Consider the following 26,730-nt stretch of genomic DNA (forward strand, 5'->3'; position numbering starts at 1 on the left):
TACAGGTTTCTAACTTTCATACATGAACATATAAAGCTGCAACAGAAGTTATATCCCAAACTGTTATAGCCCACCCTCTTTTAAAATTGGGGTTTAAAGGAATTCCCAGAAAACTTTCCCATTGACCTCAGATGGGCAATTTAACTTGACATGGCAGTGCTCCTTTAACCACGTGCACTAAGTAAATTTGTACCTGCGTGCTTTGCACATGTTAACATACTTCTCTAAATCAACAGAGTAAAAGGAATTGACAGATTAAGCAAGTACATTTTGCATGAACAAGAAAGTAAGTCAATGAACACACAGAAGTAAGAGACAAAACCACGCAAACCCCTAATAATACCAAACTTATCAGAAGGTCAAACACAAGAAGAGGTCTGCTTAGTCAATAACAGAATTCTCTTTCCAGCAAATCAAAAGATACTGTGCTAGGCAGCCACTCATCTCTGGCTCCCTGTTCATGGCCCAATAAAACCAAAATCCACACAGCAGTTGCCCTCCACACCCTGATGGAATTATTGTCCAGCTCTGAGAATCCACAGCAACACATTCAGGACCTCCCCAAACAAGCTGAAGCATTATCACCCGCTAAGGTTACTGCCCATATGGGAGGGCACAGAGCTGATAGCCTCTTTCTCGCCTGCTGACAGTGGTAAATTATCCTGACTAATGTTTCGCTGGGGGCTGTAAGTTAGTTGCCTACTGACTCTGGCTGTCTGGAAAACCCCTCTGGATAGATGTACTTTTAGAGAATCATTCAGTGTAGGCCACCATTCCGACAGACAGAAAATTTGTACAGTAAACAGGTAGAAATCTTGTCTTAAACAATATAGGGTGGAAAAATGGAAAACAAAAGTGTAATGGGGAGTGTCCATCCAGTACACTCCAGTCCATCACATAATTTCTGGAAACAAAAGTCCTTATGAAAGAAAAAAGACATTTTTCTACAGATCTAGACTAGGACTTCTGAACTTTAAAAGAAAGGATAAGGATACTACATGGTGCCTCTTGCATAAGAATGTGTTCCAGAACACAAAGTATGAATTTTTCAGTGAAAATACTGTTCTTCTCTTCATTTCAAACAACAATTTGAGGCAAATGAGAATCTTCTAAAAATTCCGACATCTCTCATTCTCTGTAAGGTTTGATAGGGCAGAAAGTGTGCCTACTACTTCCTAAGAAGAGGGACACGGGCTCTCCTGTGTCCAAAGACTTGTTAATAAAAACTGGATTCTGAGTGCTCTCAAAGTAACATTAGCCCCAAGAAGCTCTCTCAAATCTTATGACATAGTTCTGTAACCTTTGCTCATTCCCACTCAGGGTTTTGTTGACATGGTTAAAGACAACCATGTTGTTAGTGTTAGGCTCCATCAACTTCTAATTACACCAGTTAGAGCTAAAAAAAAGTCGTCAAACTTAAAATCTCAATTGCAAAGCTCCTTCCTCAGAAGCCTAAATTAAATTCTCTTTAACCACAGTCTACATAAGAGGAAGCTTAACACAAGAGATGAGGTTTAAAAGGAGGCCACAGAACAGAGGATCTAATAATTCTATTGTCTGTCACTGAATGCCAAGCACCCAAATCCAGGCAGCAGAGAGAAGGGGAAGTAACTGTCCAGTTTCAGTTTCAATAGTTTTAACCATTATAAACACATATCCTAAATGTAACTGATTTACTTCCAAGGAAACCTAGCAACTAAATACAAAAGATGTAGAGGAACTAAATATGCCCACAACCAAGCCCCAGTCATGGCTTCTATTTGAGATCTCAACTGATGGCTCAGGAAAGCAAAGGCAGATGCAAACACCAAATGTGCTCAGCACAGACATACCAACTGATGTGACTTCGTGCTGGTGGATATGCAATGGATATGGAAATGTCAAGTCTCTTAATTGCTCTCATTTTTTTTCATTATTCCTTGATTATCAGGAAAGTAGTCAAAACCAGAAAAAGGATGAACTGAAGAAGTAGCAGTATACAATAATCAGTTCTAAAAATGTACACGTGCAAGGCTAGAGGCTTTTCCAAAGACATAAATGGGGCAGAATGAAGCCCCTGAAAAAGAACTTACCTCATTACCCAGGCCAACAGACCAAGTCTCACATCTATGCCACCAACTTGCTGGATGAACCTGTCTAAAAAGTTAACCTGTATATCTCAACCAACTTTTCTAGAAAATGGAGATAAAACAGATATATTCCCTAAACACAACAATTAATGTCTGCAGCGTACCCTATGATGTTTGCACAAAAAGAGGTGTTACAAAGTATCCTGATCATTATGATGACCCTTAAAAATTTGAAAATCAGTTTACCAAAGGGGAAAAGCCATGAGGGCTCTGGCACATCCCAACAAACTACATTAACTGCTATAGAGGCAGCAGTAATTCCTGTCACTTTGTCCCATTCAACAGCCTGTAAAAAAGGGAATAAAATGTCCGTATTTCAGTGCTAACTGCTACAAGAACAGAAAGAAATGGCACATGCTAAAAATAAAAGAAAAGTTAAATAATCCTGTTCCTCTTACTACAATCCAGGGATTTTGTAACTTAGTGAGAAATCCAGAGAGTGTTTTACATTTACAACCAGTACTTTCGTATTTACAACTAGTACTTCTTCCAGATATAAAGCACCAGCAAGGGAATGAGTATGTTTTGTGGCATGAAACAAACAAATGAGTAAGCAGCATGTGGAAAAGCCTCACTTGTAAGCTCTGCTTCCTTAGGTTCTTCCTACAACCCAGGCTCATGTTAAGAGGCTCTCATATGTATAACCTTCACAGCTGTACTGCAAGCAGATTCGGCAGGAAGCAAGGAGCAACAGCAAACATATTCAAGCTCTTGAAAACATGTCAAAAGCAGCACAGTATAGTTAAAAAGCTACAACATGCTGCTAGAGAGAGACAAAACAAGCTAAAAAGAGTAGAAAAAAGATGACGTAATTACACTGAAGAGAGAAATTAGACCAAAGAACTAAATATTCAAGAAGAAAAGGGGATTTTCTAATGCTTTGACCTCACAGAAACAGTTTTGTCCTATGTAGTTACATCCTTTGCACAGCCCAGGACCTTGCTTTGAATGGCTACAAAAAGACAAACCTATTCCAATTCCACAAGTGTTCGGAGGCTTATCAGAGGTGGCTGCACATACAAGCAGAAAGGGATGCAGCAGTGTTCACTGATAAGCTGGACTCAAGGAGAAGCTGATCCCACACTGACGATGACAAACGTGGCTGTAAACAGCAGCAGAGCGAGATGCTGACACTCTGCTAACACAAGGTTACACTTCCCACTATGGAGCTAGATGGCAAATTTTAATGGGCCAAAACCGACAGGTAGGGAAATGAGTGTCCGCTCTCTGCTGCAAAAATTATAGCTTTTCCCATCCCCCTTCAACTCACTCTCCACAGTACTACAACTCAATGACCTCTTACTAATGAGTATTTTTCAGTTGGGACAGTTTATTGTAAGAACACTGGATAACTCAAGGGATTAATGCATGGACGTGGAGACCCTTATCTCCAGTTTAGTAGTTCAAAACATCAGAAGTGGGTTGTGGGCTGAAGAAAGAGCAATTAGGAGTATGACATGAGCTTGCACGGCTCTGTTCTGAAGGCCTCAGTAAGGCCATAAACCTCAGCAAGGTGTGCTCTAAAGACCCAAAATGCATTACACAATATGATGTCAGACTGCTTCTGCTACATGATCTGGCATGATCATGCTGAAGCCTTCTGCAGACAACTAGAAACCATTGCTTCTGCTGGATTCCTGTTGAAAGCAGCAGGCTGAAGGCATACAGAGTATACAGAAAGAGCAGAAAGTATTTAGCACCTTGCATGATACAGTGCCCATTAGAATCACAAATGCAATATAAAGACAGTTTGAGTCTATAATGACATCTGCTGATACAATGCAAGATGTTTTAATTCTATGGCTTTCTCATATCAGTGGTGTGTGTAACAGTTCTATGTTCTAAACAGGTCTCCCAGTATTGTCAAGCACTAAGTACTTTCAGTCACCAATTAAGTCAAAAAAGTTGAGGGGGCACAGAGAAGAATTTGGTCATGACAGTCTCTTCTCCCTCCTCTGGATTCTCTAAGTCTTCAACTGTTTAACACCAGATTTGAAGTCACCAACGATATGCCTGAGCACATGGCTTTCCCATACAGAGCCATTTGCTGGATTCATGGCACAGTTTGTTCTGGTGTTTCTGTAAACTTTTTTATGACATGGCACCATGTGCCAACAAGTCTGCTTTATGGACCGAGATACTACATACATTAGAAGGCAGTATGCATGATCCTAGCTACAGAGAAGCCATAGCAGTGTGGTGGAAGTTAGGTCATCTGGCTCACAGAACTAAACTGCTCATTTAATAAGACTTCTACAGACACTCAGCTGGAAGCAATAATGACTCCTCAACAAACGTGACAAAGACTGTGAGAGTTTAATATAAAAAAAAACCAAAAAGCAATTAATGAAAATAAAAGGAGAAAACCTCCACCTTTCAAAGATCTCTAATTAGCTCACGTGCTAGACACACCATTGTGAGAGTAAAGTTTATGTAAGTGTATAAATATTTTTATGTGGTAGGAATACACACCTATAGAGAAAGACACACAACCGCTATGTGCTTCCTCTAAGCAACTCTTCAGTCGCTTATACAGTAAGAAATTAATTAGGTCAAAGGTAATGTTAGAATCTGCCTTGAGAAAGAGAACAAACTGTTGACCAGCATAATCTGCTGCCTGCTATGACATTCCAGGGCGGGGGGGGGGGGGGAACACACACCAACCCCCCCAAAACTAAACTACCTAATCCATTACAAAGCACACGGCATCAGTAACAACTTCAGGTAATCTCATGTACAGGTGTCCACGCAATTAAGGGATGGCACAGCGTTACTACACTAGAGAGATTTTCACTTCAGAGCTTAACAGAACTCAGGCACAGCACCTTCATTAGAAACATTTTACTGACCCTTCCCAGGTCACAGTCCTTACTCACATCTCTCTCCTTTAAAAATCATCTCTTGGGTTCTCCAGATAAGAGTTACAAGGTAAAAATACTTCGATGCGGTCAGTGCCACACCATTATGGAAAATACTTGAGTCTTCTCGCTGCAAACACTTGTATTCACTATGACCACTGAATGAAAGCCAGAGAAGAAATTAAAGTAGATTTATATGTTTAGGACAATAAACATGGCCTAAGAATTTTGGAAAGGTTTTGACTGAGTTATAGATGGCTGAAGAGGGAGGAAAACGAGACGAAGGTTGTAAAAAAACCCCACCCAAACCCATACTGCAGCTCCAGAGAGTGGTAGCTAACTTCCTGCTCTGTGTCACCATAAAAAAGAAAACAGAACAGGGCTCTCTTAGTTATCTTCAGATGCAAAAATTCCCAGAGCTCTTTCCAAAATGGTTCTAGAGTGAAAACATTGGATCACATGCACTGCCAGCTGCCAGACACTTCTAAGCTCACTCTGAGTGCATCTGAACAAAAAGACAACTTCGATGAGGTCTTTGAGCAGCAGAGGGGTTTTTTTATTAGACAATAGCACTAAGAATCTCAGTTTAAATTATGCTGCACAGGTCTTTCTTCAGACTACTAAATAAGCACTGATCAAAAGCATACATTGCACACACTTAGGACAGGCAGTCCATGCTCAAGGACAGCTCAGTGGCCTAGATGACCTATGTCTAACCCCAGAAATACAGGAGGTTACAGCTACAGGTCAGAATTCAGAGGTCAACAGCAGGGCAACATAAGGTAGTTTACACCTTTTTCACCAAGCATGAGCTCCTTAGAAAAGCAAGACAATGGATGCAAAATGATGCCACAAAGAGAACAACTCATGTATGTTATATTATCAGCAAGAAATTATATGCTGCTTCTTGAAGAACTTACCAGTGGCTCCCGAGATGCTGCATTTTCAGTGGCAGGGCAGGAGCCAGCCTGTAAAATGAAAAGAAGAGTGAGGTTACATTGCCACCCGATGGACACAACTAGAAATACTTAGGATTTGGCAGACATACTTCTGCTATCGGCAGCAATTCTGTGATGGACTGAAGACAAAAAAGGTTAGAATCACAGAAAAAAAAATTAGTTCCAGCAGTTCCCATTTAAAACAACAGAATCCATAGAATCTTCAGAACTTGCTTTAGGTAGCCAGCAGTTAAGAGCCAGAGAGACTACTGTGAGAGATGTCATGAAAGAAATGTTCACCCCAACTCAAATTCTGAAATACCTGGCATAGTGAACCAACAGGGCATGAAACTGGGAGTCCCTCTGCTAAACTCTTGGTTGCAACCCTTGTCACATTGCATGGTATAATACAGGACATATGGTATATATACAGGACATTTTCATCATGTATGAAATGATAATAATTTACTGGTCTCAAAGGGACCTGATGAGTCCTCGACATCTGCAAGGAATTGTGCAATACTAAAGGGAAGAAATGCTGCAGAAGCCCAAAGTACTGCTATTGATGTAGATGCAAAAGTACCTCACTCCGATTCCATGGTTCACTTTTTCCTCTCTAGAAGGACTAAACCTAATTTGACACCCAGTTTCTCCCACTTCCGTGATCCAGTAAAGCACCCTTTGTCTTCTGCACTATTCTTCTAAAGATTTCCAAACAACTAGGACTTAATGCCAGTAACCATCCTTGTTTCCTACACATAATGAAGAGACATAGTTGAAGGGCAGATGCTGAACACCTCACCTTGCGCACTAGGAAAGGGTGGTACACGGGAGGAAAGCAACTGTTTGTTTCAAGCAGGACAGCAAGCCAAAGGCTGGACTGGACTTAAAAATTCAGGAGCTACCACTCTCCAGGCTCACCTGAAGTTTTGCTTATATTCACTCACTCATCAAGAACAGGCATAACACTTTAGCATAGTCCCGTGTTTTACAGAATTACTCTCTGGGCTTCCTTCACCGCCAAAAACCAGCAGTCTGATTTCTGTGTAACTAGCATGTATCAGCTCTCCCAAGGTAGAGACACCTAAGTGTTACCATACAATAAACTTATCTTGGTCAACCAGCTACTTTCAAATGGGAGTCACAAGATGTTAAGATGGTCTAAACCATATTGCCCTTCACTGCATGTTTTTTTTATCTTAGCAGAGGTGACACATACTGGTTACCTCAACGGTAAAAAAAAAAATATGCAGTTTTATTAGTAATGAAGACAAGTTTTAAGGCTCAGCTAGAGAAAAAGGATCTTATTCACTGAGTATAGGGAAAGATAAAACTCCCAAGTGATAGATAGCATCAAGGTCCCTAAGTGACTTTTCATTCTCCAATTCTATTAAACACTTCTATGCAACATACCACACCCTCGAAGTACCTCAAGACATTTTTTTCCCCGCATCTACAAAATATGCAAGCAAAAAAATATAGCTACAAGTAAGTATTCACCACAAGAGGGTGCCAGAAACTCAAATATACTGCAACCGGACTGCCTCCATGCAGCAGCAGCACCGCCAGGCCCGGCCGATCTCACACCCAGGCAGTGACTCTCCACAGAAGCCCCTAGCCTCTTCCTGTCCAGTCACCACCATTTTTGTAACTCCAATATATATATACGCAAAAATTCCAGCCACTAAGAATTCACCTGACATAACCACTGCAAATATCAGCTTCAACACCATACTGGAAGCCACACTGCCCAGTTGGTCTGTAGTGGGGACAACGCTATGTCGTACCAAGAAAAGGGCACTTCTCTCTTCAGCCTTGTCACTGGCTTCCCATTTTTATACGCATAGTTTATCTGCTTTCAAATCCTTTATAGCTGGATGAAGGAAAAATAAGAGCAATCTCAAGATCCACCCACTCCAACAAAAATATGAAAAACATGTAAGAATCAACACAAGAATATGGCTTCCTTGATTTATTAATAAGTTAACTGAACTTGTTTAGGTTGTGGATAAACTTATTTGGTGCATATCTCTACTTCTTTAGTCAAATCCCAGGACTAACACAGGTATCTTACTACAGCTAGTACTCTAAAATACTGGGGCCTGATTCATAGCACGCTGAAGTCAAAGAAAAGATTCTCATCAGATTCAGTTAGCACAGGGTCAGAATGGCTTAGAAGAGGCAGACAAGAAGAGCACAGATAAAACTGTTGAGAACTTCAAAAAAGTACCTATAGCTGTTAACTACTATTTCCATGGAATTGTACCATCAAGCCACTTGTGTTAGGTGTTGAGTTTTCTAAGAATGTATGTATTTCACTGTTCTGTAGCATGTTTCAAGGAATATTCACAGCATTTTAACTACTTAAGCTGACTTTGCAAAGAGAAAAACTACAGAAGCATGGTGCAAACAGTAAAAAGTCACAAAGGCACAAAGAAAGAAAGAAACCACCACAGAATTCACCTCAGAAAATTCCCAGAGCATCCTAAGTACTAGGGCTTGTATGTTCTTGCCCTAAGGAGCTGCACTAGTATGTACGGACTGTCACTCCACACAGAATTTGTCCAACCCGGGAAAATGACCGATGGAAGATTTGAAAAGCAGCCTAGGTTACTGCAAGAAAACATGTGTTATATCGTCAGGTAAGAGAGTCTTTGTCCTGAAGACAAATAAGCAAAAATTCTGACGTTTCTGTAGATGATATATGAGTTGGATAATTTATGGTGCTTCGACTGCATTGTCCAAAGATGCCAACATTTTACATGAGATCTGCATTTTCCTTCCAGCAAGATTTCCAAGTACAAAGCACACTGTAACAGCAAAAGAACTAGTCTTACAGGGTACGGGACAGTAACCCTTTAGAACATGTTAGCTCCAAGACAAGTCAAGGAAGATTGATTGCATCCTTTCCTCACAACAGCTGTTCAACAGCCTGTATTTAAGGAAAACAATGGGCATCACAGTCCAGAGACCATTTATCTTCAACATAAAAATCATCCTTCAAGGCAGAGAATCCAGTGGCTTAACAGGCAAGAGCTCAGGCAAGTGAGGGGAGGAATTTCCCTATATATTGACTAACAATGCAACTAGGGAATTAAGTCTCTGGAGCAACAAATCAGGCATCTTTCAGCATCTTTGAAATTTGCTTTAACTCCTTACATGAAAAAACACAGCTAGGTGGCAGACTACAATCCAAAGTGGGCATAATGAAGCTTTAGAAAGAAAAGTAAGATTCAGACTTTAGTACTCTGCCTGTTTCCCCACTAAACCACATATAAGAACATCACCAAGTACAGATGATATTGGAACAAAAATGCATTCTGTTCACCTTATCATCTCTCCCTTCTCAGTCTCTTACATTAAACTTAGATGTAGTCTGTTTTTAGCATAGTAACCCTTCCAGTGTTATGAAACAAATAAAAGAATCCCACATACAGAACCCATTCTGCTTATCCCACCTCAATGGCGGTGCTGCCATTTTGGTACCAAGTCCAATTCAGCCATTGCCTTTAACAGTTTCAAGCCTTTTATGACTCACGCAGACCAGCTACATACCAACCTCCAGGCTACAGAATTCTCAGCTTCTGCACGTAATCGTACAGATAATTAGGTATCATTTTGTGCCCCAAACTAAGCAGCTTCAAAAAATTTAGACATATTTATTTAAACTAACAACACTACTGCCAATTAACGTTAAAGAATTTCAATCTCTCACACTACTGGGATTTACAGTTAAACGGAATGCTGGAGGGCTGGGTTGCTGCTGGCTGGCTGAGCCAAGAAGACTCACCAAATACACTGCCGAAGTATTCAGCATCAAAGAAATACCGAAAGCCAAGAAAAATAAAAAATCCGTTATTCTGTTCACAGGCTATTCCATCACCTTGCTCTTCCCTTTCTTTTACTATAAGGAACAGTAACAAAGAGTGAGATCTTTTCTTCCATTTATTTTTTAATATAGACCTTGCTCATGGTACCAAGGAACATAACTTCTAAACAAAACCAAGTATTTCAAAATCTCTGGTAGAAATGTTCATTGCCCTTAGAATACAATTCTATCTATGTAAATGATTTCATTTGGGCTGCAGCACTCCCTCCTCCCCACAATCCTTAGGGCAATATATTAATTCAAAAGAATCAGAAAATTAAACAAAGAAAAAAAGATAATAAGCCAAAAGATATCTGATACTCCCTTTTCAGAATCTAAACTGACTAGATTTCTAATCGAAAACATGATAGGGCCCAAACATTAACATGTTAAGCAAGGCAGTGCTACCACTCACAGCCTTACGGTGAATGCTTGGCAATAAAAAACATCATCAGTGGTAGACTGTAAATATTCTGTAAAATTCTCTAAACTTTTAGTGTGCAATGGGGACAACCTTTTACACGCATTGATACAGCACCAAAACTGCAATGGCTGCCTAAGAAAGGTGTCATTTACATTCTGCTAAACTAATAAAGATACTTTAATTGTTTTGTTTTATTCCAAAATTGTCCCCTTAAGAATTATCTACTGTGCTATATATTCTTCAATTACTACACCCCCTTGCTCCAGCCAAAGCTGCAAGTTGCTCTCAAATCCCGTCCAAGCCAACAGAATTTGAGAGCAATGAACACTGCTCAGCTAGAGTTCTGGATGAGGAATGTGCAACTAGTCTAAGACACACACTAGAGGGTGAAGATGGGGGTATCTGTCAGCAGCAGCCACCGATAGCCAGAACGACCTTCTGTCTCCACACAAGCACACAACGCGCAGAAGGAGGAAAGTTAATACAGAAGAAGGACTGCTCTGGATGTGTGAGTAGAGGGGGTAGATGTTTGTGTGGTCACCCTTTAGCTGAACTTGAGCACTAAAGGCAGACCCCCAGAGCTGCCCTTTAAACAAACTCTGCCACTAATGAAGTCATGACAGGCCAGGAGCCAAAAGGGGTGCAACCATTTTGCTGTTGCCGGAAAATCCAACATGTCTACGTACAACATGACAGAATCCAGCAGAGGAACAGTTAATTGACCATTTTCACCCACAGTGGCTTCAGACCACCTCCCGCCTCATCAGAGCTGACACAAAATAGTCTCTCTGTGGTGAAAAATTAACTTTGTGGCCTGGGTATTCTGCCTTATCTCAGATTCTTCCTGATCTAGAAATTAACTCCAAGCATTAACTTGGATTATGTTAAAAATCACAAGCATTGACTGCACTACGTTCTTTACAGACAATACCTGGAAAACTCTCCACATTACATGTAAGGTAAGAGTTACTGCTCCCATTTTTCACTATGGAGACAGTGACAGAGTGACTTTCCTCATGTCCCTAATTTTAAAACCCAGGGGATGCTCTGGCTACACACAAGACTTTTAACTTTCCAAACATCAAACCTTCTTTTGAGGTAAAGCTACACTAAATAAATGTTAAAAAAAAAAGGGGAGGGGGGGGGGGGGCAATGGGAGGATACTACATCTGAACAAGAGAACTTCAAAGTTTCTCAGGCAACCAGATTTGCCAATTAACCTGATTTCTTTCTCAGAAACCTCTAGTCAACTGCCTTGCAGACTGACTGCTCAAGCGGCTTATGGATCAGTTGCAGGTTGTTTCAGGTTTCCTCATTCTGAAAGCATGAGGAATGGATTGTAATGCCTGCACCTCAAACTATGGCTGATGAAAGCACATGGCTGAGGCACAACCGCCCAGCAAGCTGAGTGTGAGTTTGGTAACTTGGCCTTTCATAACCTAGGAGGAGATCTGGTTAGTCAAGAGTATGAATTTTATGGAATTGATTTCTATTTCAGTTTTGTTCAACAACGTTCCCTACAAACTCAGCCCCCTCAGTCCAGAATAAAAGGTTCAACAGGGAGATTCACAGTGATCTAGTCAAATGCGGGCAGATTTGAATGATAGCATACCAAAGCGTGTCAGTGGCAGACTTTGCTGTTTTCTAACCTCTTGCTGAAACAGCCAGGCCTTTCATCTCCTGCAGACTGCAGGATGGCCCTCTGTGCCCACCTAAAGGATTTTATAAAACTCCTGCTTGGGAGTCTGTCCGAGATACAGGTAAGGTGAGAGAGCTGCCAGGAGGTCCCTAAACTTGAGCTAGGTGGAGTTTGCAATTAAATACAAGTTACCCTGGATCGTGAGCAGGCCAGTGAAGGGAAACCTATGCTGCATACAACTACCTCATAGTTCCATTTTTCCCTTTGGCTCCCCCATTCATTTCAGCTCCCAGTTTAAAAACATTTTAAGCTTTCAGTATGTGTCTTGAGCACACACTCAAGCCAGCACTTACATTTCTCTTTTACCCTCCCCATTCAGTTTTTGACAACGCTTTCACTACATCCACCATTGCTTTGCCCTTTCACGCTGCTGCTTCGAGGACCTTCCCCCCTCGCAGTGGCGAGGCAGAAACATTTCTAACTGGTACTCCACCTCACCTCGAAATCCAGCCGCCCCCTGCCCTCTGGCTGCACTGCCCCCCCCCCCCCACGCTCAAGAGCTTTACTGAGCTCCAGACTGACCCCCAGGATGGAAGCGCGCCTGCAGCCCGGGCCCGGCAGTCAGCACCCCGGCAAGAGTGGCTGCGGAGGGGCGGCCCGCACCAGCCCCCGCCGCCGCGCGGGGCAGGCAGCCAAGCGGCGGACCCGCACCCCGGGAGGAGAGGCTGCGCCCGGGGCCGCTCAGGGGGGCGGCCTGCGTCCCCCCCGCCAGCCGGCCGTGAGGAGGCGCCGCCGGGCAGCGGCCCTTGACTCCCTCTCCCGCGCCCAGGGCCGCCCGCGGACGGGGGAGCGCGGCGCGCAGCCCAGAGGCCGCCGCCGCCTCACAGGGCCGGTGCTGCCGCCCGGGCGCCCGGGCCCCCGCAGCCAGCGGCCCCGCGGCGGCGGCGACCGTTACGACAGGTGCGGGGGCGGCACGGGGAGCGGGGCGTGCGCGGGGAGGCGGGGAGGGCAGAAGACAGGAGGGACAGGAGGGACAGGCGCGGTGCCCTCCCGTCGCCCCCCCGCCCGCTTCCCCGCGGCAGCAGCGGCCTCACCCCACCCCAGCCCGGCCCCGCCGCCCGCACCGCTTCGCTCGGCAGAGCGCCGGCCCCGTTTACCTGGCCGGGCTGCTCCGTTTGCTCCGAAGCGGCCATCTTCCCAGGCCCAGCTAATCCATCCCCGCCCAACCGATGGAACGCCCTCGCCGCCGTTCCCCCGCGTGGCCCCACCGGCTCGCACTGCAGGCAGAACGAGTCGAACGCCGGCGCACCGATGAGGCCCGCGGGGACCCACTGCCGCCGTGAATCCCCGGCCTCTGCGGCCCCCACCGCCGGGACGGGAGCCAGCGGGTGGGGCGACTCGGGGCAGGCGTGAGGACGGCACGCCTGGGACTGCGAGACCGTGTGGGCCGCAGCGTCCTGCCCAGCCTGGCCAGCCGGGCCATTGACAAAACCGGCGCCGCTCTGGGCGGCGCGGCAGAGCCCGCCGTGCGCGGCCTCGGCGCGTAACCATGGATACGGCACCGCGCATTGCTGTCGCGCTACTGCGGCTGCCGGGGCCTGCCCGGGGGCACAAACAACGGCAGGCCCCGCTCTCAGCCGCCCGAGGGGCGCCCTTCGCTTGGCAGCGCGGGGGCTCGCGCCCCGGTACTGATACACGCCGCGGCGGCGTTATCGCGTGCCCGGGCTTTTTCTGCTTATGCTACAACTGCGCCGCACCTATACGGGAGGGCCACGGGCAGCACAGCGGTCTGCGCGGGGCTGGGCGCTCTGCAGACGCCCAGGCGCGCTCCTCTGCCGTGCTTGGCACGCGATCCAGCCGCTGCCGAGGCTGACGGGATTTGCCGCGGACTCACGTTACAACGGCCCGGCAGCGGCCGGGGGGCGGGCCCGGCAGAGCGGTGACGAGCGGCGAGGCCCCCGGCCGCTCCCCCTCCCGGCCCCGCCTCCCCGCGCGGCCCGTCCCGGCGAGCCCCGCGCCGCCCGCCGCCATGGCCGTGCCGCTGAAGCGCTGCCTGGTGCGGCGGCGAGACGGGCGGCAGCAGCACGGCGTGGCGGCCTCCTGCCTACGGGAGCTGCGCGACAAGGGTGAGGGGAGGCTGCCCGCGCTGTGCGGCGGGCCGGGGCCCGGGTGGCGGCTGCCGCGGGCGGAGGCGTGGGAACGGCACCGCACCGCGCCTTCAGCGGGCTGCGCGGCTGGACGGGGGGCGGTGCGGGCGCAGCGCGGCCCCGGCCCCTGCCCCCTGGTCCCGGCTGCTGCGGGTCGCGGGTCGCCTGTGGTGGGCGCGGCACCCGGGCGGCGCCTGCCTCGCTGCGTTCTGTTACGTATTTTTTCTGTTCTGCAGCTAGTGGCGTTCTGGCTATTGACAAGGCCAGGGAGCCCATCACCCTGGTCCTGGCAGAGGACGGCACCATTGTGGATGACGAAGATTACTTTTTGTGTTTGCCGCCTAACACCAAGTTTGTGGCGCTGGCCAAGAATGAGAAATGGTCTGGCAAAAGCTTAGGTACTGTGTGGATGAGGGAGCAGGGAAGGGGAGGGCGTCTGCAACACACCTGGTGACATTAGGCTGTCTCAGGTGGATGAGGAATGACCCACAAAACTGATGGCTCTTGTGTCAGATAGCGGAACAGCCTGGCTCTCGGAGCCTGCAGATGAAGTGGACAGTGGCACAGAGAAGTGGAAGCAGTTGGCCAGGCAACTGAAGGATGACCTGTCTAATATCATCTTGATGTCTGAAGAAGATCTCCAGGTACAGCAGGGAAACCTCTAATTCATACCGTTGGTAGTTTCCATAGCTGATGGATTTGAGCGTCTGGCAGCTTAACGCCTTGTATGTGGCGAGGCATGGCAACAGCTGCCTCTTGTCCCCCTGCAGCACACAGCTTCCCAGGCGCCAGGCTATCTGCTTTCATTTTTTTCATTTTCCCGTGCACCCTTAAGAAGTTGTACTTTGATTGCCAGGAGTTAAAGGATTTCGTTAAAAATGCACATAATTTGACACCTTCCTGGATGCTTTTGGCTTCTGGCTGGTGGAGTGCCACTACAGCCTCTCATAACTAGGCTGGCTTGCTATGACAAGAAACCTTGTGAAACAAGCTGGGTTTCATGAAGGTGGAGGCTCTGTTGTTCAGGTGGCTCGCTGTTTGTTCTGTAATCAGTGTAACGGAATGAGTTAGTCTGTGTAACAGGAGCACTCCCATTTTTTAAAGGTGCTTATTGATGTACCACGTTCAGACCTGGCAGAAGAACTTGCCCAAAGTCACACCAAAATCCAAGTATTGCAGGACACCCTGCAGCAGGTGCTGGACAGGCGAGAAGAAGAACGCCAGTCAAGACAACTCCTGGAACTCTACCTAGAGGCCTTGAAAAACGAAGACCATATCTTAAGCAAAGTCGCAGGTAGGGAGCATTAGGATGCTAGAGAAGGAGCTTATCAGAGATGCCTGAAATAGTTGAGTGGAATAAGCAAGGCAGAGTGAAGGACTGGAGTGAGTCACTTGCTTAGCAGCTGTTAATGTGGATGTAATAGCTGGCATTGCATAAGAATTCTCTGACTGGGTGAGACCCAGAGTCCTCTCACTGCTGTGTCACATTTTTCACAAGGCCTGAAAGTAGAATACTGGGGGAAAAGCTTAAATCATATTGTCATCCTTAACATTATGGATTTCTTAAGTCAGAGAATGCACATAGATCAAATGCGTATTTTATTAATCTCAAAATGGTCAAGCAATCCGGGCCACTTTTCCTGTCCTGTGTTTGTCACGGGCTGTAGTGATTCTGCTACTTTTCAGAATCCGAGACTGTACCAAGAAAGGAGATGGATGTGGTTGACACAGGTACAAGCAGTACAGGCACTTCAGCCAAAACAGTGCTCAGTGACCAGATCCTTGCTGCCCTGAAAGAGAAGCCTGCACCAGAGCTCTGCTTGGACAGTCAAGATCTAGAGGTAGGTGAGAATGACATAACCATATTCTGGCAAATCTCTCCCTCTGGAGAGAGAGGTTACAGGGGAAGCTGTCCTTGCTTCTGGAGGTGCTAATGTCAATATATCTCAGTCTCAAAAGTGGGGAGCTTTAATCTGTTTCTTTTCCTCAGTAACACTGCCCCCTGCTTGGAGCTCTGAGTACTCCCAAGTACTCTAGTCCAACCTCAGAAAAGCCACAAATATAATTTTGATCTCTGCCAAATCACTGTCAGCCAGTGCTTCACACAGCCAACTTAGCAGCAAGGGGATTTTTTGTACGCAGATGCATCTAGCTGTATTTCCTATATACATCCCAAGTCAAAATTAAAACTCATTATTTTGGAAAAACAGTGTAAATAAGCCCATAGCTTGGAAAGGAAATTCTCTGTAAACCTTAACCATTAGAAAGTGTATTCTTTCTAAGGCTATGAACTTGCTACTCTTGCTTTTCCCTGCTGTAGAAAGTACATAACTGCTTTCTATTCCTTTGAATGTCTGAGTATAGCTTCAAGCTCTAGGTGTTGGTAGAATATTGAAAATCCACTGGCCCACAGGATAGATGATGAAAGCTGGGAACATCTTCAATACCAAACGGCCCGTACTAAACAGGTGTCTCATTATGGGTGTTCTTAATGTGGGCAGAGGGGTCAGTGGTGGAGGAGCATCAGTAGCAGAGACTGTTAGAAATCTGTCTTGCTACAGCTGGTCTTGAAAGAAGACGCACAAGCCCTGGCCTCGGCTCTGAGATGGGACAAGCAGAAAGCTGAAGCGCTGCAGCAAGCCTGTGATCAGGAGCTCTCCAGGCGTCTACAGCAAGTGCAGACTTTGCATTCCCTGAGGAGCATGTCAAAGGGCAAGAAAACGCTACCCTGGGGAGACTGGCTTAGTTCAAAACGCAAAAAATAAGACTGTAGTGCTGCTTGCAATTTGAGTTGAATGCAAAAGAAAAAACAATACAAGCAAAGGTATATGCTGGGAGCCGTAGTTTGCTGGTCATACTGTGGTCTGGCTATAGAGAACTAAAATCTGGACATTGTCCTGAGGCTTAAAATCCTGTGATGATTCAAAATCATGTGTAACAAAAAGGATTTTGACTTTTTGCGGAATACTAGAACAATGGTATTGCTAAACACAGCATGTAGGGATTCAGCTTTGAATGCCTGGTTGGGAGCCAGAAGCTTCTATCTGATAATGATGGATCTACCTTCTGAAGCCCCAGGCAGTTTGCTTACTTTGTCCTCCCATTTTGCATGTGAAGGATGGAAGACCTCTGGAGGACGCTTTGAGGCACAGTTCATGAACAGGGCAGAGGGGTTAGCCAGCTGCTGTCTGGCTTTAAGCTCCAGCCTGGGGTCTAGGAACTTGAATTCTTATGCCGATTTAATCAGTTAAAGTAAATTCAAAGTCCCATCAACTTCTGTGCTTTTTCTGTAAGGAACTCTAGCCTCTTGGGTGCCGTGTAAGCACTAACTTGTAAAATACAGCAAAAGTGGAAATACTTGCTTTCTAAGGCTGTGGGGAGAAGACTTGTATTTGGCCTGTCTGTATTACTCTCCTAATCATTAGTGTAGTATCATGATGCTTTTGTATTAACTGGCTTATTTTTAAATGTGTTGAAGTCATCTTTTCTAATACCATTAAAACCTTTTTACCTTACTGTTGGGACTAGGCTTGATATTTCCACCACCTGCTATGATTAAAGAATGTGCTGGTAAGTACCGTATTACCTTAAAGATAGAGGAAGAAGAAATTAAATACAGAAGTACTCTATATTTAACCTGTTCAAAGTATTTAGGTAGAATGCATATTTGTACTGGTTGCACTGCACCAGAACTCTCACCTGGCACAATCTCTTCTTCCCTTGTGAGAACAGAAGATGTGTATGAAAAAAATCTGAAAAGTGAGCTGAAACTCCTGAGACGGTTTTAGTAGGTGCCAGTGTTTTCTAATATCATGCAAAACCCTCTGATTTAACGTGACCTTAAATGGCACGGGATGCCAACTGATCGGTATTCCTACAGCAGGCATTCAGATGAATGCACTGCATGGAGACATTCTGGTTGAATTACGGCACACAAAGTTAGACTGCCAGTGTAACTAATAAATATTAAAAACAGTTTAGTGCCTTTGAGCAGGTAAGCAAAAATACTGGGTGTAACTGCAGATGAACCTACCCATATGGGAATTGACTGGCTTTAGGGGGGAAGCTTGCAGGCAACTTTTTGGTCCATCGGTTTTGCTAGGGCAAGTAATTGCTTCTTAGAACATACACTTCTGCCTTGCAACATTATAGGCCATGGCAGGTAAAACAGTTTCCTGCTGCTTTAAATAGCTACTTATTACAAGCTTTTTATGTTCAGGTCTTTCTGAAATAGCATACATGTCTGTGCATTAACAGAATTTTTGAAGGACACTCTATTGCACTCAAAGCTAATTATGCTGGCTACCAATTGAGATAGCACGCATTGAGCAGACCAGCTGTCAGCAAGCTTTTTATGTGAGCTTATGTCTCAGCTTGCGGTTACTGTTCCCTCCATTGTAAGCCAGTTTTTCAGTCTTGCTCAAAGCTGCAATGCTTTTGCTTTTTTCAAGCTCAGCTTGGCAATGGAAATCCTACTCCTCAAGCTGTACAAAGAGGAAAGAAGGGTTTTACCTGTGGCTTTTCCACATCTACTTAATATAGCAGATAGCATAATTATTTCTATCCTGTGTTATTAAGAATATTTAACTCACCTAATTCCAGGCAAACTCTGACATGGAGTTAGAGGGACCGTGCTGATCGTTGTTGTTAGGAAGGCAGTGGTGGTCCTTCCAGTCTAGCCTTAAGGAAAAAAACAAATGCAGGGTTTTCATTGCTGCTTTTTCCTCTTTTATCAAGGTTAGAGCCCTTTAGTTGTCTGTAAATTATTAAATGTTGCCGTTCTTATGTTACAGAATTCAATTTGTCAACTGGACCTAGCCCAGTATGATTTAAAACTGTTACTTTTGTCTTAAGTGTTCTGTTCTAATAGAACAAAAAATTTTAACAAATCAGATTTTCATAATCTGATAGGGGCTGCAGTTTTACTCTATCCTAAAGCTGAGCTGGCAGTTTAATAGTAATATTGACTATTATTTGCAAAAAGAGCAGGTATGTAATACTTAACTCTCTTTAAAGCTCAGAAGTTTCCATGAAGAATACGCAGCAATTAACTACTGGCTAAGAGACTTCAATGCTGCATATCACCTTGTAATTTCTATCAAAAATCCTTTTTGTTTTATGTTTTGGGGTTTTTTTATTTATAGACTATGTATTGCTTCTTGGATCTCTCTTAATAGCACAATAAAAAATGAAAACTGCTAAAACATCTCCATTTAATGAGATTTTTAAATTTTACAGTTACCTGTAAAAATTGATCTTTTTTTTACCGTAGACTTTACTATAGATCTTTAGATCATTACATTGGGAAAGTTGGTTCATAACTAGAATTCCCTGTTGGTGATAACAAGGAGATGCTGCCAGACAGAGTATTTCCACAGCAAATAATGAGAAAGCTTTTCAGTAAACTGTCTTTAGCCTTTAGCCAGCACCTTCTGTATTGTATACCATTAGCGTATGTGTATTTGGAGAGGAAGTTACAGGAGATTTAATATGAGGACAAGTGAGAACATCAGAGCTAACAAACTTGAAGACATGATCTCTCTTCCTGTGATGCTGGGCGTAATGACCTCAAAGAAAAACCCCACCAACAAACAGCTGTGTAACAAACATCCACTAGGCCTTCCTCTTGAATGATAGTTACTATGTTTTCAAAATGCTTGATGCTTTTAAAAGGCCAAGGAGTCCTGTGAAATAAATACCAATTTTCTACTCAAGAAAGGAATAGGATGAACAATAGAAGCAACTACAATAGAACTATGCATGTCTTAGTAACCAGATCTCTACAGAAGTTGCTTCTTCAGAGACAGAAGTGGATAAGAGCAAAAGATACTCGATCATATTTTGCTTATATTACCTACGCAAGTCAGGAGAAACCATCCACCTAAAACATGCTCTGTAATCTAATTTAACCTTAAACTAGATGTACATTTTGTAGACATGAAGTATCTTTGATTCACTTGAGCTTATTTAAGCTGCACAGACACTTTTAACTATGCAAAAATTAGCATTTCCTTGATTTTATTCCTGTAGTACTTAAGAAGCTGTAACTTTTGAACAGGATGACTGACCTGCCTATGATTCATAAAGATAGATTTTGTATAGGTGTTCAAGAGGGAAGGACACACTATGAAAGGTCTAAAACACAGCCAGAAGATGTGTGAAAACCTGGGGTGGCTGCCATGACGTTTTTCAGGGTAAAACTTTTAGAACATCAAAGCCTTGAGTCAAAGTCTTCATCATTAATACATTCAAGTAGACAAAACTACCTTGTAACAGATTCCTTCTTCAGCAACAGATTTGCCATGAATGAGTATCCTCAGTTAATGATCTTCAGCACTGCATTAGTGATTCTTCCCTTAAAGTACCAAGAAAAACCTTTTGTATCTCCTGTGGGATTGGGTTGATAACCAGGGCATATTAATGTAAATAAAGGCTCTTTATTTACATTAATACATGAACTTCAAGAAAGCAAGTAATGTATAGCAGCATTAAAACAATTAAAAAAATAAAAATTAACAAACAAACCAACCAACCAAAACCACAACTCAACCCAACTAAACCAACCAACCAAAAAAACCTAAACCCAAAACCTATATGAAAACTGAATAATGTAAGCACTGGTATGCCAAGAGGATTTACTTCCTGTTGATTACAAAATTACTGGTTTATTACCTACCTAGCCTATATCAGTCAGTAGAATTCTAAAAGATATCTCATCCCTGGAAGTGGAACAGGTTGGGATAGGGGAAAGGGAGGGTATTTAAGTGTCATTGTGTAAGATTTTCTGTATAGAGCCAGACACAGAGATTCGTGCCATTCCTATTTTCCTCTATGCAGTAGCACTTGATCGATATTGGATAGTTACAGCCTACAAAAGGCATAGGTTTTCCCCCCTATCCACTACTGCTTAACAGCTCAAATACAGAGCAAGAATAAAAGAGACCACATGTAAGCAGACCAGAGCATTATTCTTTTTCTGTTGTGTCATGTATAGCTGAGTGACTCTACTCTAGAAAGTGCACTCTTTCGAGAGAAGGGCTTTAAACAAGGAGCAAGGCTACACCGGTAAGTTCTCAAGGGTGATAAAAAATGCTGTCATCTGGTACCTTCTTTATCTTGGGGTAGTATTTACGGTACAAGTCTTACTAAAATTAGAACCTGATGATTTTAAACTTGGTTTTGGGGAATTGCCCCAAGCTGTATCCTTCAAGGAGGAACAAGTGGCTTCAAGGAAGAGCTTGTCTCATGAGTCAAGGGCTGAGCAAGAAAAACAGTGCTTGAGTCTTTCCTCTCTTGCTGCCTATTTTAGACTATCCTTGGCAAGCATATTCTTGCTTGATAAAGTTTGCCCATGCAGTAGCTTCAACAGTCTTCTCATTTCACTTGGCTGTATCTGTCTAAATAGCTCGGGACTTGAAATCTGCTTCATTTGAATCAACAGCATTTGGTAAGCCTCTTTCAGTGCAGCAGAGGGCAACGGTGATGCATTTCTGACCACCACCCCAGAGCCATGTTACTATAGTAAAATCAGAAATGTAATGCAACTTGGTGAAAGCAAAGATTGTACACCAGCAGTGTCACAGGTGAAAAACGGCACAAAACTTTTAATTGTCAAGACAGTGAGAAATATGGCTATTAAAACAAAAATGGAAGGAAGAAGGAAGTCAGACTAGGAAGGTGTTGCACATACTGAGGTAACATGGTCAGTGAAAGTGTTCTGCTTTAAACTCTTTATTTGAAGAATTTTCTTTTTAATAACAGCAACATACCTTTTTGTGAGCAATTAAGGCATTTTGGCTGTAAGCTTTACTTAATTCTGGCAGGCTTTTCATTTTTGGAACAAAAAAAATTTAACTAATGTTCACCTAAAAACCTAAAGATTCATTACTGTTACTAACCTGCAAGAGGAATCTCTAATAGACTAACTTCAGTTCCTCTATGAGAGTAAGAGAAAATGACCAGAAACTTTACTTGAAAGGTAAATCATGCCATGTTGGAATCTTCACTTTCATTCACAGCTGCTTCTTGTTCCCCAGGAGTTTTCCCTCCCTTAGCTGCACTGGACTTCTTTTTCTTCTTCTCCTTTTGCTCCATGTTACTTGATGCAAGCTCTTCACTCTTCTGGGTGATATACTTTAGCTGAGAACAATAAACTAATCGGTCATCTACTGAGGAACTTCATGTGAAATTAGAGAGAAACATTTAAGAGACATTAACAGGGCAAATTCTTACTACAAAAAAGATGACAGACACTCCAAAAAGGCTTGACAAACATCAATTAGTTTTAATTCTTGCACAAAGCTCTCAGTCTAAGCTGAATATCCTCAGATACTGAAATGCCCTGGCGAGACTAGGATTTATAAATTATGTTACATCCATCTCTACTGCTGAGACAGCAATGTTAGCAGGTACTCAGAGCTGTAGTTTGCAGAGATACTATGTAAGTACAGAAATATTGCAAGACTACTCTGCACCCACTTGACGTAAGAGCACACGATAGTTAGGAACATAAAATTCAGCTCCAGCGTTTACTGTGCCTTCTCAGACAAGTTCACACTGCGTATTTCAAATCTCATGGAAGGAAAAAATCTCACATAAAATTAAAATTATTATTATTCATGGAAGCATTTACAGGTATGTTGTAACAGACCAGTGAATTTAAGTCTGAACATCATACAGATCAGCACGTGAGAGAATACAGTAACGTGAATTATCCCTGTATTAATGTTGGCAGACTTAGCACCTCAAGGTATTCCTGACCTTAGGCTAAAACAAAGGAACACAACATCAAGAAAAAACGGAATCATTTACTTCCAAGACTGGCAATGCTGTAATGTGTCTGTTTATTGCTCTTTCGTACTTGGAACCCCAGCAACCCTGCTGCAACCAGAACACTGCTGCTTGCAATCAGATCTGCATTCCCACACTGAAGCAGTGTCATGAAGCAAAATAAGACGAAAATTTAAAAATCACTGGGTTGTACCCATCCATCATCAATAAGCTAGTGAAATTACTGAAGCAACAGTTGCTTCATCTATAGCCTTCACTCAAATGCTCTTAGGAATTAACCAATTGATTTAAGAATGTTGCAAGACAGAATATACAGTGAATCTTACCAAAGAATTGCTCCTTCTAGCCAAAAGCTTCACATCTTCTGTAGTGACTGTGCTTCGTTTAGCATGCCTGCATAAAATTAAAGAAATACCGCTTAATGGGTTTGCCAACATTAGTTGTAAAAGGCTATGCAGCATCTAATTAAGAACACTAACTAAATGGGCTTAATAGGGACCCAGTAAACCAAACATGCCTAACTTTTCCAACTGTAATGCACAAAAACCTTTTTTACAAATTTGTGCATGTATATCTAAATTTCCACACTTCTTTGTGAAAACCCTAGAATTTCAACAACCAGAACTTTAAGCACCACTGTTCCATTCCCTTTTAATTGCCAGTAGGTCACTGTGTTAAGCTCTGACTCCTTAAAACATTCCTTTACCTCCTTGGAGCAACCACATGAAACACAGGCATGCTAGTAAGCATCTGTCACTCCCAAACCATCCAGTACTGCTAGGTATCAACACATTTAACAACTATATTGTGGTGGGTTGACCTTGGCTAGACGCCAGGTGGCCACCAAGCCGCTCTATCACTCCTTTCCTTAGAACAGGGGGGGGAAGAAAATAGGATTGAAAAAACCCTCATGCGTCAAGATAAAGGCAGTTTAACAAAGCAATGGCAAAAGGCTCACACACAGAAGCAAAGGAAAACAAAATACGTTATTCTATACTTCCCATCAGCAGGCCGTGTTCGGCCACTTCCCAGACACCAGGACTTCAGTATGTGTAGAAGTTGTTCCAGAAGACAAACATTATACATAACGAATGCCCCCCTATTCCTCCTCCTTTCTCTTTGCTTTTCTATCTGAGCAGACGTCATACAGTATGGAATATCCCGTTGGTCACTTTGGGTCAGCTGTCCTGGTTATGTCCCCTCCCAAGATCTTGCCCACCCCCAGCCTACAGGTGAAGGGGGGAAGGGTTGGAGAGACAGCCTGGATGCTGCAATCACTGCTCAGGAGTAGCCAAAACACTGCTGCGTTATCACCACCTTTCTAGCTACCAACACAAGCACAGCCCTGTGAAGGCTGCTATGGGGCTCTGCCAGACCCAATACAGTCATTAATCTAAACAATCACTTGTACCACATAAATGAACTTCCAAGATCGGGGAGAACCTGCAGGGGAGTATGTTTCCTAACTTCACAGCCACTACTTAATCAGCCAACAGAATCCTTTAAAACTTGAATTACAAGACATATTTTAAAGATTATCTAGTTATTGCAGCTGAACACACACACACACACAAACAAAAAAAAGCCTTTGTAAGAACTGAGCGTTACAATACCTACCTTGCAAACATTTCAAGGTCTTTTGCGAAGTTGTCTGGAGAAGACACAAAGACATCACATATTTTAAAATGCTGAGTAGGAAGAGATATATTGCAGTTCTAGCTGTCACAAATGTGTGACCGTAAACTATCCAAGTTCATTAGGAGAAGGGACCACAACTTGTTATTATGTGCCACTTGCACAGGCAGGTGGCCCACACAGTATTTCCACACACATTTAAATACTTTTCCGAGGTCTGAAAAAGCAAATCACTATTTCTTGTACTTTTAAAAGGTGTAACAGAAGAAACAAGCACCAGTGATACCTAGTTCTAGTGGTATCTTTTTAAAGTATCATTCCTGTGGCAACTACTCTTGAACAAATAGATAGAATGCAAACTTCTGTACCGCACTGCCTGAAGGTGATCTCTGAAATAGCTGCAATGGTTTGTTTGGTGAATTGCACATCTTTGTCTTCTGCCACATCCTGACACAAGCAGCCAACCGTGTAGTGAACTGCAGCCTTCAGCCTCTGAAAGGAGCCAAGGCAGCGAGAGTTCAGGTCTCTGCAGACTGATATGTTAGCTCTTGCATAAATCGTCAAAAAGGACCCAACATAAGCAGCCGTTTACGGACCCAAACACACCCCGCAACACCACGTTTATAACTCAGGGCCACATACCCCCTCACACACCCCCGCCATGGCTCCATCTTGTCCCGGGCGAGCCCCATCCTGCTGGCGCTGGGGACCCGGGGAGGAGGCGGAGACGCCAACGCCGTCGTACCTGAGTGAGCAGGAGCCGCTCCTCCTCCGTCGCCTCCATGGGGCGGGCTCCCCTCAGGGCCGCGGGCTCCCCTCAGGGCCGCGATCCCCCCTCAGCGCCGCGGGCTCCCGTCAGGCGCGCGATCCCAGCCGCCAGCCCAGTTTCCCGCCCAGCGCGGCGGGGCGGGGCCGCACCGCCGCCATGTCGGGAGCCGCCCCGCGCAGGGCCGGTTCCCGCCCCGAGGGAGAGCCGAGCCCGCCCAGCGGGCAGAGGAGGCGGCCGCCGCCGCCCCGCCTTGTTGCCGAACAGCGGCGCTTTGCAAAGGATTTTCTCCGGCGAGGAAAGGCAGGCGCCCAGGCAGGGACGGACCGGCAGCGGGCGGGCTGCGGGCGCCGCGCACTAACCGGCGTGGCGCGGCTGTCGGCAGCGATTCACGACACCCGGCCTGTTCAGACGCCCTGCGAGGTACCTGCACCACCGGATCGTCCCCGTCAGGAGTTAATCGTGCCCGGCAGAGATCAGACACCAGCCAGCTGGTGCGCTGCGGGCTGGCCAGGCTGGGCCCGTGGGGCAGGGCCAAGCGTACGAGGTGCCACAGGGCTGAGTGCCGGGCCCTGCCCGCGGGGCACGGCCACAGGCACCGCCACAGGCTGGGGGCAGAGGGGCTGGGGAGCTGCCGGCGGGGGCTAGCTGGCCGCCCGGGTATGGGCCAGCAGGGTGCCCAGGTGGCCAAGAAGGCCAGCAGCATCCGGGCTTGTAGCAGAAACAGTGTGGCCAGCAGGACCGGGGCGGTGACCGGCCCCCTGTGCTCGGCCCAGGTGAGGCCGCACCTCGAATCCTGGGTTCAGGTTTGGCCCCTCACTGCAAGAAGGACGTTGGGGGCTGGAGTGGGGGACTGGGCACCAGTCTGATGGGGAGCGGAGGGGGGGTTCAACCTGGAGAGGAGGGGGCTCGGGGGGGGACCCCTCACTCTACAGCTCCCAGAGAGGAGGCTGGGGACAGGTGGGGTCAGTCTCCTCTCCCAAGAAGTGACAGGACAAGTGGAAACAGCCGCATGTTGCACCAGGGGAGGTTTCATGTTCATCACCCTCCAGTTATCAGTATTGTCTGCAATTTGTCACACATTTATTTTATAGAATTCCTAAATCTTACAACATAATCTGCAGAAAAGTTGCTTTAAACGCAAAGCAATCTTTTGGTAATTATACAGATACCCAACTAGGTAGCTGCCCTAACAGAAATAAATGGGGAAAAAAACACCCAGAAAAACTGGTGCACAGCACAAAATGTAACACTTGAGAGGTTCTGAGAAAAGCAGAAAAAAAAGCTACAGGCACCCAGGTGAATTTTCAGAAATCCTAAAGATGACTGGCAGTGGGATTGCAGGAAGAGGATCTCAAACAGGGCCAACTTTGCATGCTAATGCAGGTATTTTTAATTGCCCCATGGAAAGAAGAGGCAAAGAAGCAGGGAGATTTGGGGAAAATAGTGCAGGTGCACAGCTAAGCCAACAGTTTATGCCAGAGCTTAAAACTACAAACAACACTTAGAGGAAGAACAGCTTGGTGACAGGAATAT

At 44.8% G+C, this 26,730-nt stretch overlaps 3 protein-coding genes across 3 annotated transcripts in view; 1 reads left to right on the forward strand and 2 right to left on the reverse strand.

Moving 5' to 3' along the window:
- Positions 1 to 13,562, reverse strand: part of PEX14 (peroxisomal biogenesis factor 14) — an 80,357-nt gene extending 66,795 nt beyond the window's left edge. Inside the window, exons 1-2 of the mRNA XM_055704075.1 lie at positions 13,014 to 13,562; positions 5,908 to 5,955 (exon numbers count right to left, since the gene is read on the reverse strand). Of these exons, the coding sequence (XP_055560050.1) occupies positions 5,908 to 5,955; positions 13,014 to 13,049 (84 nt within the window). The 5' untranslated portion in view covers positions 13,050 to 13,562. The remainder of the gene's footprint in view (positions 1 to 5,907; positions 5,956 to 13,013) is intronic.
- A 260-nt stretch (positions 13,563 to 13,822) lies between these two features.
- Positions 13,823 to 17,518, forward strand: DFFA (DNA fragmentation factor subunit alpha). Its single transcript, XM_055704076.1, has 6 exons — positions 13,823 to 13,982; positions 14,240 to 14,401; positions 14,517 to 14,647; positions 15,108 to 15,297; positions 15,690 to 15,844; positions 16,565 to 17,518. The coding sequence occupies exons 1-6, from the start codon at positions 13,886 to 13,888 to the stop codon at positions 16,766 to 16,768; spliced, it is 939 nt and encodes a 312-aa protein (XP_055560051.1). The 5' UTR covers positions 13,823 to 13,885; the 3' UTR covers positions 16,769 to 17,518.
- Positions 17,519 to 21,580: 4,062 nt separating this feature from the next.
- On the reverse strand, positions 21,581 to 25,350 carry CENPS (centromere protein S). The gene is made up of 5 exons (XM_005437076.3): positions 25,174 to 25,350; positions 24,797 to 24,920; positions 24,411 to 24,444; positions 23,120 to 23,186; positions 21,581 to 22,142 (listed from the first exon to the last, which is right to left on the reverse strand). The coding sequence occupies exons 1-5, from the start codon at positions 25,210 to 25,212 to the stop codon at positions 21,987 to 21,989; spliced, it is 420 nt and encodes a 139-aa protein (XP_005437133.1). The 5' UTR covers positions 25,213 to 25,350; the 3' UTR covers positions 21,581 to 21,986.
- Between the last annotated feature and the right edge of the window lie 1,380 nt (positions 25,351 to 26,730).

Source organism: Falco cherrug, chromosome 3, assembly GCF_023634085.1.
Source record: "Falco cherrug isolate bFalChe1 chromosome 3, bFalChe1.pri, whole genome shotgun sequence".
Taxonomy (NCBI): domain Eukaryota; kingdom Metazoa; phylum Chordata; class Aves; order Falconiformes; family Falconidae; genus Falco; species Falco cherrug.